Source organism: Lethenteron reissneri, chromosome 10 (assembly GCF_015708825.2).
Source record: "Lethenteron reissneri isolate LAM-NWPU_2019-01 chromosome 10, ASM1570882v1, whole genome shotgun sequence".
Classification (NCBI taxonomy): Eukaryota; Metazoa; Chordata; class Hyperoartia; order Petromyzontiformes; family Petromyzontidae; genus Lethenteron; species Lethenteron reissneri.
In genome coordinates this window covers 1,574,396-1,585,656 of record NC_083788.1, presented here as the reverse complement: position 1 = coordinate 1,585,656, position 11,261 = coordinate 1,574,396, and the positions used below count along the sequence as shown (strand labels likewise).

The 11,261-nt window shown below is 56.7% G+C and overlaps 1 protein-coding gene across 2 annotated transcripts in view; it reads right to left on the bottom strand.

Annotated features, from left to right (window-relative positions):
• LOC133340798 (protein 4.1-like) overlaps positions 1-11,261 on the bottom strand; it is a 43,926-nt gene that overhangs the window by 14,480 nt on the left and 18,185 nt on the right. The window contains exons 11-15 of one of the 2 annotated variants that reach the window (XM_061549203.1): positions 10,416-10,744; positions 9,051-9,113; positions 7,352-7,540; positions 3,212-3,409; positions 463-1,161 (exon numbers count right to left, since the gene is read on the bottom strand). In XM_061549203.1, the coding sequence (XP_061405187.1) occupies positions 463-1,161; positions 3,212-3,409; positions 7,352-7,540; positions 9,051-9,113; positions 10,416-10,744 (1,478 nt within the window). The remainder of the gene's footprint in view (positions 1-462; positions 1,162-3,211; positions 3,410-7,351; positions 7,541-9,050; positions 9,114-10,415; positions 10,745-11,261) is intronic. The other variant, XM_061549202.1, reaches the window with a different exon arrangement.

Below are 11,261 nucleotides of genomic sequence, written 5' to 3'. Positions count from 1 at the left end.
CACACCGCCGTGCGTGCCTCTACTGCCGCCTTGTGGTACCGCGTGGTGACGCCGCGTGGGGTAACGCCGCATCAACCCCGCCGGTCACAGACCTGAGGCAACTTGAAGCTTTCATCCAGCAGTGGAATGACCATGGCTGTTTCATGATGACGGTGAAGATATAGGGCGACCTTGCAACTTTTTGAGGTTCGTTTGGGGGACTTTCTGCTTCAAGGAGCCTGAACAGACTGTTGGGGCAAGTGCTATGAAGGCCGGCACGGCACACGAGGAAGTGGGTGGCCAGCACCACGCCCGTACCAAGTACTCATTTGAGGCCGAGTCGACCTAGGGCAGGCCCAGGACCGGTTCAGATAATCGTCACCGGTGTTGGCCGTGAGCGGGAATCGAACCCGGGCCGCCGGGTTCGTGGCGTCGCGCGCTAACCGCCGCTGACGCACACACGGACACACACGGGGCCCTCACCTCAAATCCGCGCTCCTCCTCCGACTCGCTGGTCTCCGACTCGGACGCGTCGGCCCCGTTGGCTTTGGGCTTCCCCTCGTCGCCGTGCCCACCGGCCGCCCCCTTCCTCAGCGCCACGGCCACCTTCATCATCTCCCTCTCCAGGAAGTCGACGTCCCCCGCGGCCCCCTCGGCCTCCTCCCCAGGTGCCCCGCCCGAAGCCTGGGCCTCGCCTGCGCCCGTCGCCTCGGCCCCGTGGTGGGGAACCGCTCGGGGCGGGGCGGCCACGCGTCCGACGACCTCCTCCTCCGCCGCCGCTCTCTTCTCCGTCTTTGCTCTCTCCTCCTCCTCCTCCCCGCTCCTCCTGCCGCCCGACGAGGGAGCCGTCTGGACGCAGGGCCCGGTGCGAGCGTTGCCGTCGCCACCGCCGCCCGAGGAGGATGAGTCGTCCTTCTCGTCGGAGGAGCCCTTGAGCAGGTCGGGCTCGCCGGTGATCACCACCGTCTTGTAGACGACCCGCGACATCGACACCGAACTGCTGCTGCTCATTCGCTGCTGCTGCTGCTGCTGCTGCGGCTGCTGCTGCAGCGGCTGCTGCTGCTGCGGCTGAAGCTGCTGCTGCTGCGGCTGCTGCTGCTGCGGCTGTGGCTGGTGCTGTGGCTGCCGCTGAGGCTGCACTGCCTCCGCCCTGGAGCCTTCCTCCTCCTTCTTCTCTATCCTCTGCGGGGGACAAGCGGCCGAGGCGCAACGCGGGAAAAAAGTGAGCGTCTGGGGGAAAAGTCCGAAGGCAGAGGTTGGTGGGCCACACAAAGATGGAGCTCGCCTGACGCGCCAACGCACAAGGGTCCGACGAAGCGCCCGCAAGCCGCAGCGTCACCAGCAGGGTTTCTGGCACCCCACCGGGGAGATGTTGACTACCTCGCCTGGTATACAGGTCGGGGATTCAATCCTGGCTCTTGACGCCTGCTGCTGTATATTTGGAGTTTGCGGTGTCTCTCTCTCTCTCCCCGTGGTTGCGTGAATTTTTCTTCGGGTCCTCCGGTTTTTCCCTTCCACATTTAGAATCAATATCGCCACACGCTTAGAGTAATTTGGCCGCTTATAAATTTCTACGTGATGACGATAATCCACTTCGTTGAGCTATCATGTGTAATGGCCAGGGTCAATTCTGAAACAGAACGACGTAGCTCAAGTGGGGCCTTACCTGGTAAAATAAAAAATATAAGCTTAAATAGTTTTTAGTGAGAGTGGCCTCCCCCTGCCACGCATGGGGGCTCAGCTGCTACTGCGGATGCTGCTGTGGCTAGTGAGCTGCGGCTGCTGCTGCTGCTGTGGTTGCTGCTGCTGCACAGGCGGCCATGGGGAGCCACTCCGAGTGCCGCCAGCGCTGCGCCGAGTCGCCCTGATGACTCCCAGAACACGAGCCGTCTTGCAACCGTTTGTGCAAAAAAAAATTCAAGCATCTACGAACTACATGGGTCGAAGGAAGATGTTTCAATAAGTATAACCCGTAGAAACAAAGTTTTTCACTATAAATCCTTTATATGCGTGGCAGCGAACTTAATATAAAGGATTTAAAAAATATATATGCCTGTGGAGGACGCGGGGATCGATCCCACGACCTTTGCCATGGGAAGCGAGGACGCTACCAACTGCGCTACTCCGCCACGGCCTATGGAGGGGTTAAGCTCTGGGCTCTTATACTGTGACGTTCAGCCAAAGTGATGAATGAGTTCTATTTGAATATATGTAAAATACATTTTTTTTGCCTAAAAAGTATAACATTTTGGGAATTTTTTTTCTCGAACATTAATTGTCTGGCACAACGAGTCTGTGTGGAAAATGTCAGCTCGATTGGATCACGGGAAGTGGGTAAAAAACGACCGAAAGATTTGCACGGTCGTAAGCAAGCAAGCACGCAAGCAAGCAAGCGAACTTAATATAAAGGATTTAAAAATGGTGCAGAGGCCAGAGGGCATCCCCCATCGCACTCCAAGGCGACCGGGGAATGGCTCCGACTGCCGGCAACGCAGCTTTACCTGGGGCCTGCCCACCATCAGATGGTCAGGGACTCCAAAAGCGCAAAGAATGACCCGGAGTACTGGCCTATTTATGGTATCATGGGCTTTGACCAGGTCAATAAAGCTCCACACACTCATGCAAAGATATCCCATATAGCCTTAGCAAGTGCTTAGCAAGTGTGTTTAGCGAGCACCTATGAAGGCCGGCACGGCACACGAGGGGGTTGGTGGCCAGCACCACGCCTGGCCGCCAGATACTCGTTTGAGGCTGAGTCAACCTAGGGGAGGTCCAAGACCGGTTCAGACAAGCGTCACTGGTGTCGACCGTGAGCGGGAATCAAACCCGGGTCGTCGGGTTGGAAAGCGCAGCACGCTAACCGCTGCACCACCACTCCCTACTATCTCCACCCACAAGCCAAAGAGCCTTAACAGACCTTTGGGGCAAGTGCTGCACACAGACACACAGAGACAGACGCACAGACACAAATATGCACAGACGCACAGACACAGACGCACAGACGCATAAACGCACACACGTGCCGGATGACAAGTGACAGCTCGCCCCCCCCCCACCCCACCCCCCGTGGGCATCGTGTGTTCATATCGCCGGTCTCTCCGCTCGCTCGTTAGCCAGCACGGTTATCGTCACGGTGGCGGTGAATCTATCGTCACGGCGGCGGCGAGGCTATCGTCACGGCGAATCTATCGTCACGGCGACGGTGAGGCTATCGTCACGGCAACGGCGGCACCTGCGAGATCTCTACGAGCAGCTCGTCCGCAAACTGGGCGGGGGGGTCCCGCGGGTGCGGGCCCAGGGGCCGCTCCGCCCACGCCGCGTCGCCCGGCGCCGCCGTGGCCACCTCGTGTGGCTGGCCGCTGGGCGCGCTCGAGGGCGCGGGCTCCTCGGGCAGCTGTGCCCAATAATCCTCCTCCTCCTCCTCATCATCCTTCAGGGTCACGGCAGCAACGGCGGCGGCAGCCAGGGAGGAGGTGGAGGAGGAGGGGCGCATGCGCCGGAGGTGATGGGACACCGTGATGGTACAGCATTCATGATGGTACATCATTCATGATGGTACATCGTGATGGTTCATCATTCATGATGGTACATTGTGATGGTACATCACGATGGTACATTGTAATGGTTCATCATTCATGATGGTACATCGTGATGGTATATCACGATGGTACATTGTAATGGTTCATCATTCATGTTGGTAGATCGTAATGGTACATTGTAATGGTACATCATGATGTTACATCATCCGTGTTGGTACATTATAATGGTACACCAATGATAATGGAACACCATGGCAAATAACACGGATGATTCATCGTATCGTTACCATCGTTCGCAACGTACACCGGTTACGATGGTGGGTCATGGTGATACATCGGTGAATCACGTGACGTGACGTCATTCAGGACGTAACACCGTTCAGATGTGACATCGTTCAGATGTGACATCGTTCAGGAGGGGGTGGTGTTGTGGTGTCAAGACAGAGGCAGGGTTAGTGTTGGCAGGGCAGAGGGTCGTGGGTGTTTTGGGGAGAGAGACACGGACGGGGGCGGTGGGGTTGGAGGCGGCGTTGGTGGGTTTTGAGATGAATGAGCAAGCGGCTGTCACCAGGGGGCAATGGGGGTGCGTGGAGCCGAGCGACGGGGCGAGGAACCGTGAACAGCAGCAGTGGGGGAGGCAGCAGCGGCGGCGAGGAGAGAAGCAGACGTTAGAAGCAGGTTAGTGAGAAACACACATTCACTGGGTTTGCAGTTCGGTGCAAGAGCAGAAGTGACTTCATTAGCTCAAGGCTCCCCCCATTCTCCATGTCTTGCATTCAGTGACTCTGCAGTGCGTGGATGTGAACACATCTCGTGGTCTTGACTGGCTTAGCCATCTTCGAGGAGGTGTCAGTGTGTGGTGCGTGGTGTGCCTGCCCAAGCTGTCCCTGGGGCTCGCTGTTGTTGTTGCTGTGCTGTTGTTGTTGTTGTTGTTCGTGCTGGGCTCCGTTTTTTTATGTTACCAGGTAAGGCCCCACTCAGCTAAGTAGCGCTTTTTCAGAAGCCACCTGGCCCATCATAAACGATAGCTCAGCCAAATGGCTTATCGCGTGGAAATGTACAGCGGAGGCCAAATACTCTAAACGCACGTTGATTCTAAATGCGGAGAGAAATCCACGCGACCGCGGGGAGAGAGAACATGCAGACTCAGGGTAAGGGTCGAACTCACGACCTCCTGTATACCAGGCGAGGGAGTTAACATCTCGGCGCCCCAAGTTCGGCTTCGCACGCGGTCAGCGACAGGACCAGCCGGCGCTGGAAGTCTGCGTCGGGGCTTTGCGAGTGTAACCCGCTGACCCTGCCCATACTGGACGTGTGTGACAGAGAGCTTCATAGCTCATCGGATTCTTCCTCCGACAGTCGAAATAAAATTTGTATTCTGATTCTGAGTGGATCGCAGCGGCCGATACAAAACGCCGCTTGGAGCCGGCGGCGTTCCCGCCCAGCGGCAGAGCGAGCGGCAGAGCGAGCAGAAAACGCTTTGAGTTTGAATCCTGGCTGGGGGTTGTGACTCGGACCCATCATCGCGCTCCAGGGCCAATAAAACAAGAACAGGTGACCCCCGACTTACGACCCCCGCTTTTGCGACCTTTCTTCCGACCAAAACTCCCGTCTACGACCGCCTAGCGACTGCTACCGATGCCGAGTCGATTGGCGCTGCGTCCGAGCACGCCACTCGCAGACGCTAGCGCCATCGGGTGACGAGTCTGCGCATGCCACGCGCTGCTTTGCTCTTCTGCCGAATGCGCATGTCCAGGGTAGCCCGACAGTCTGCAGCTGCGCCGGGAGCAAACGCAGCAGCGTCTCTTTCTCGACACTCTTCACTTCTTTGTAAAAAAAAAATGTTCGCCTTTTAATACATCTGAGAAGAGGAAATGTGATGCATGTGCAGAAAAGTACTTAAGGATTTTCCAATGTGTTTGTTTTTTACTTAATAAATGTTGCTAACAGTTATGTTAAGTTACAATAAATGTTTGTTGGCCAATTTTGGTATTTTTACGGGAGGGAATGGGTTTCCAGGAACAGAACCCCAATGTCTGACAACGCGCCCTATGGGAAGCGAGGGTTCGACTTACGACGCCTCGACTTGCGATCGTCGTCCAGGAACCAATTAGGTCGTAGGTGCGGGGGTCGCCTGTACCACGTTGTGGGAGAAGCTAACGGCGCCTGACCCGTGGATAGACTCCCCCCCAACCCCTGCCCCACGGATGGTTTCATCAACCAGGAACCAGCGCAAAAGAAACAGCGACCCTGGCACCAACGTCGGTGTGGCCAGAGGTGCGTCGACTTCCATCGACCGCGGCCGCCAAAGGAAGCCGTCGCCGGCTCGACCACGTCCACACGGCGATTCGCGAGCCGTGCGCTCGCACAGCGGTTGCCGCCGCCGATCGTCCGCCCGCCAAATGTTTCGTGAAGGCGAGAGGGCCGTTTGCCGGACCGGTTAAAAACGGCGCGGGCAACGCATGCCGCCGAGAAGAGTCGGCCTCGAGCCGTAGGTGACCCCGCACAACTATCGCCCCCCCCATCTCGAACCCGAGCGCGATTTCAAAGGTCGCAGAGCACCTGCGTCCGAAGCGGTTCCTTCCCTGCGCCGCTGCCACGGGCAGATTCAAACCGTTGCGGTCGGCGTACCAGAAGTCGCGCGGCGCCGAGACGGCTCTGGCTAAAGGTCACCGATGACCTCGACAAGTTCACGGACGAGCGGTGCGCCGCGTTGTTTGGTCAGCCTCGATCTCTCAGCCGCTTACGACACCACTGACCACCAGACACTCATCGGACAGGCTAAGGTCAAGGTTCGGTCAATCGCAGTTCGTCAAGCTGGGCGACGAACAGACATTGCCCGTGCCCTGCCTAGTCGGCTATCCACAGGGGGTCTCCCCCCCCCGTACCCGCGCTCTTCCTATTTTCAACATACGTCTCTCATCGTATTAACATCAAGTTCCGCCGATATGCCGATGATGTACTATTGTACACCGCAGTGAAGTCACAGCTAGATATGGAGAGCCTCGGCAGTCCATGAAGATCGCACGCGCGCGGTGCGCGAGTAGTTTGCACGGAACGAAAGGCTTATTAATCCAAAAAAATCGGAGGTTCTGCTCGTTGAGTAAAAAGTCTACGGATCTCTGTGTGAGTCTACAGGTCTCTGTGTGAGTCTCTGTGTGAGTCTACGGGTCTCTGTGTGAGTCTCTGTGTGAGTCTACGGGTCTCTGTGTGAGTCTCTGTGTGAGTCTACGGGTCTCTGTGTGAGTCTCTGTGTGAGTCTACGGGTCTCTGTGTGAGTCTCTGTGTGAGTCTACGGGTCTCTGTGTGAGTCTCTGTGTGAGTCTACGGGTCTCTGTGCGAGTCTCTGTGTGAGTCTACGGGTCTCCGTGTGAGTCTCTGTGTGAGTCTACGAGTCTCTGCGTGAGTCTCTGGGTTTCTGTGGGAGTCTGCAGGTTTTTTTGTATTCTTTGCCGGTGTAACTTGCTGACCCCCCCATACTGGATATCTGTGAAAAAGAGCTTCATAGCTCATCGCATTCCTCCTGCAGTCGAAATAAAGACACTGATTCTGATTCTCTTTGCGAGTCTACGGGTCTCTGTATGAGTCTACGGGTCTCTGTGTGAGTCTATGGGTCTCTGTGAGCTCTGTGCAAATCTACGGGTCTCTGTGTGAGTCTATGGGTCTCTGGGTGAGTCTGTGTGTGAATCTACGGGTCTCTGTTCGAGGCACTGTGCAAGTCTACGGGTGTCTCTGTTTGTCTCTCTGCGTGCGAGGGAAGAGGATGCCTCTGCCAATCGGTGCTGGGGGCTGTGGGGGGGGGGGGGGGGGGGGGGGGGGGGGGGGGTTCGGACCTCCGTGCCGGGCTGGCCGTGCCGGTGCACGGGCGACGGCTCCTGCAGGCGGATGTCCCAGCCGCCGGCCGGCGGCGCCGTCATGGCGCCGGCCGCGCCGTCGGGCCGCGACTCCAGGAAGGAGCGCTTGAGCTCGCTGAGGCTCGCCTGCCGCTTGAGCAGCAGCTCGTCCGGCCGGCGCTCCAGCTCCTGCGGGAACCGTCGCCCACCACCACCCCAGCGGTTAGAGGGCGGCCGCGGTGACATGCATGCGTGTCGGTGTGTGTGTGCGTGTTGGATGTGTGTGTGCCTGTCAGTGTGTATGTGTGCGTGTCGGTGTGTGTGTGTGCGTGTCGGTGTGTGTGTGCGTGTCGGTGTGTGTGTGCGTGTCGGTGTGTGTGTGTGCGTGTCGGTGGGTGTGTGCGTGTCGGTGTGTGTGTGCGTGTCGGTGTGTGTGTGCGTGTCAGTATGTGTGTGCGTGTCGGTGTGTGTGTGCGTATCGGTGTGTGCGTGCGTGTCGGTGTGTGCATGCGTGTCGGTGTGTGTGCGCGTGTCGGTGTGTGTGTGCGCGTGTCGGTGTGTGTGTGCGTGTCGGTGTGTGTGTGCGTGTCGGTGTGTGTGTGCGTGTCGGTGTGTGTGTGCGTGTCGGTGTGTGTGTGCGTGTCGGTGTGTGTGTGCGTGTCGGTGTGTGTGTGCGTGTCGGTGTGTGTGTGTGCGTGTCGGTGTGTGTGTGCGTGTCGGTGTGTGTGTGCGTGTCGGTGTGCATGTGCGTGTCGGTGTGTGTGTGCGTGTCCGTGTGTGTGTGCGTGTCAGTGTGTGTGCGTACGTTCTGTTGCACGTCGGTGTGTGTGCGTGCACGTGCCGTTGCGTGTCGTGTGTGCGCGTGTGTCGGAATGTGAGCATGTTGGTGCATCTGCATGGCAGTGTGCACGCGTGTCAGTGTGTGTGTGTGTCGGCGTGTGTGTGTCCTTGTGTGTGTGCGTGTCGGTGCATGTCGGTGCGTGTGTCGGTATGTGTGCGTGTCGGCGTGTGTGTGTCCTTGAGTGTGTGCATGTCAGTGTGTGTGTACGTGTCGTTGTGCGTGTCGTTGTATGCGTGTTGGTGTGTGCGGGTTAGTGTGTGCGCATGTCAGTGTGTGCGTGTCAGTAAATGTCAGTGTGCGTGGCAGTGTGCGTGTCAGTGTGCGTGTCAGTGTGTGTGGCAGTGTGTGTGTGTGTCGGTTTGTGTGCGTGTCGTTATTCACCAATAATGGCCAAGAGAAGTATTTGAGGCACTTTAACCGAGGTGTCAAGTTTAAGCCGTGTAGAGCCCAACACACAGCAATGCACAACAACAACAACCACCACAACAACTACAACAACCACAACATCCACAGAGACAACCACAACATCAATCACAGCATCAACCACAACAACAACCACAAGAACAACCACAACACCCACAGCAACAACACCCACAGCAACAACAACCACAGCAACCACGTGCTCCTTCAGGAACTGAAACAACCGGCATAGACCGAGAGTTCCTGAAAGAGGCACGGGGAGCTAAAACGTCGGGGGGGGGGGGGGGGTGGGGGGGGGGCACCGTGCCAAAAACAATGCAGAGCGGTGTGCACGCACGCACGTGCCGGAAAAACCCCCCAAACGCGGGGGCCCGGGGCAATTCACAAAGAAGTTGGAGAGGTCGCGGAGTGGAGGGACGGGGCAGGCACCATACGAACCTCTAACATTAGCCTGCTATGCCTGATATAAATGTTTTCTCCGTCTGCTTTCTTAGGCCTTCTCTGTGAAAGGGGAGGGAACAGACGGGGGGAGGGAGGGAGGGGAGGGAGGGGAGGGAGGGGAGGGAGGGGAGGGAGGGGAGGAATGCAAATGATAAATACACAAACAAAAGCAAAGCAAAAAGAACCGCGGCGCAAAACGGACACGGCACAGGGGACGTCGACTGGAATGGGCAAACCAAGGTGATGACGATGATGACGATGATGACGGTGATGACGATGATGACGACGATGATGACGATGACGACGATGACGACGACGACGATGACGATGATGACGACGACGATGATGACGACGATGATGACGACGATGATGATGACGACGATGACGACGATGACGACGATGATGACAACGATGATGACGATGACGACCATGACGACGACGACGATGATGACGTTGATGACGATGATGATGACGACGATCTCTGTGCTCTACAGGGGCAAGGGGGCGGGCACGCGGGGGTGAGCGTGGGGGGGAGAATGGCGGAGGATCTAGAAGCACATTTTTGTCGGCTCTAGTAACTATCTAAAACTACTTGTAATTCATTTGAGCAGGTAAGGCCCCATTGAGCTGTGCAGCTCTTTTTCAGAAGCCTTGACCTGGCTGTACACAAATGATAGCCCAACGAAGTGGACTATTATCATCATCGTCATCATAATCGAGTGGAAATTTATAGCAGCTGCCAAATATTCTGAACGTGTGACGTTGATTATAAATGTAGATGTGAAAAACCGAAGGACCCGGAGAAAAAATGTATGTGACCACAGGGAGAGAGAGAGACACCGCAAACTGCAAATATACAGCAGCAGGTGTCAAGGGTCGAAATCAAACCCACGACCTCCTGTATAACAGGCGAGGCAGTCAACATCTTCTAGCCACCGTGGTATTTGAATGTGCAAGTGATGTTTTGTACAACGAAACATGGAGGCTTGGACTCCCTCAAAATGAATAAATCTCCCTTCCCCACGTTTGTCTCTCCAGTTGTATGTGTTAATTGGCGCGACGACCCGGCGGCCACACGGCCTCCTGGGAGCTCGCCCCGTCACCAGTGTTGGTTCAACGGCAACCAAAACTCGGGGTTTCAACCTTCCGGGTCTCATCGGCAAACTCGGTTCTTCCCACAACGAACGCCACGCGGTCATTTGTCGAGGGCACTCTGCATTTAACGCTAACAAATAGAATTCGATATTGCAGCGAAGTCGGCGTGCGCTGCCCCCGCAGCGGTGCGGCTCAAGGCAAGCATCGGCCAAACTCGGTTCTGCCGGCGATCGGTGGCGGCGGCGGCGTTGAAGGAGCTCCCCTCACCTTCACCTCCTCCCCCTGCGCCTCCGAGCTCTGGACGGAGGTTTCCTCTTTGTTGTCGTCGTCACGGCCGACGCCGCCGCCAACAACGTCGTCGCCGCCGCCGTCGTTACCGCCGTCCGTCTTCTCCGCCCGATCGGCGACGTTCCCGCCCGCCGTCGCGGCGAGGGCGGCCCCGCCGGTCACAGTTGTGGCGGTGACGGTGGTGACGGCGGCGACGGAGTTGACGGCGTGGCGCTCGCCCCCCACGGAGTTGCGGGGGTCAGCGGTGGGGGGCGGAGGCTCGTCGTCGAGACCCCACGAGGAGCCGTCCTGGCTGCCCCCGCCCGGCGCTGGCAACGACATCGGTGAGAGACAAAAACACAATCGCCGTTTAGTGATTGTCAAACACAATCGCCGTTTAGTGATAGTAAAACACACTCGCCGTTTAGTGATAGTAAAACACACTCGCCGTTTAGTGATTGTCAAACACAATCGCCGTTTAGTGATTGTCAAACACAATCGCCGTTTAGTGATTGTCAAACACAATCGCCGTTTAGTGATTGTCAAACACAATCGCCGTTTAGTGATTGTCAAACACAATCGCCGTTTAGTGATTGTCAAACACAATCGCCGTTTAGTGATTGTCAAACACAATCGCCGTTTAGTGATTGTCAAACACAATCAGTTTCTCCAACACATTTATATATTTATGCGATCGAACCCAAAAACCTCGATTATGGATAATATTGGTCGCGAAAGCCTAATGCGTGTTAAGCAAACTACATTCACGTTCACTTTCAAACTCTACTCGCGTGCTGAGCGCGAGACTGCCAGCAGAGCCTTCGACACTTCACGTGTGCAAAAGAT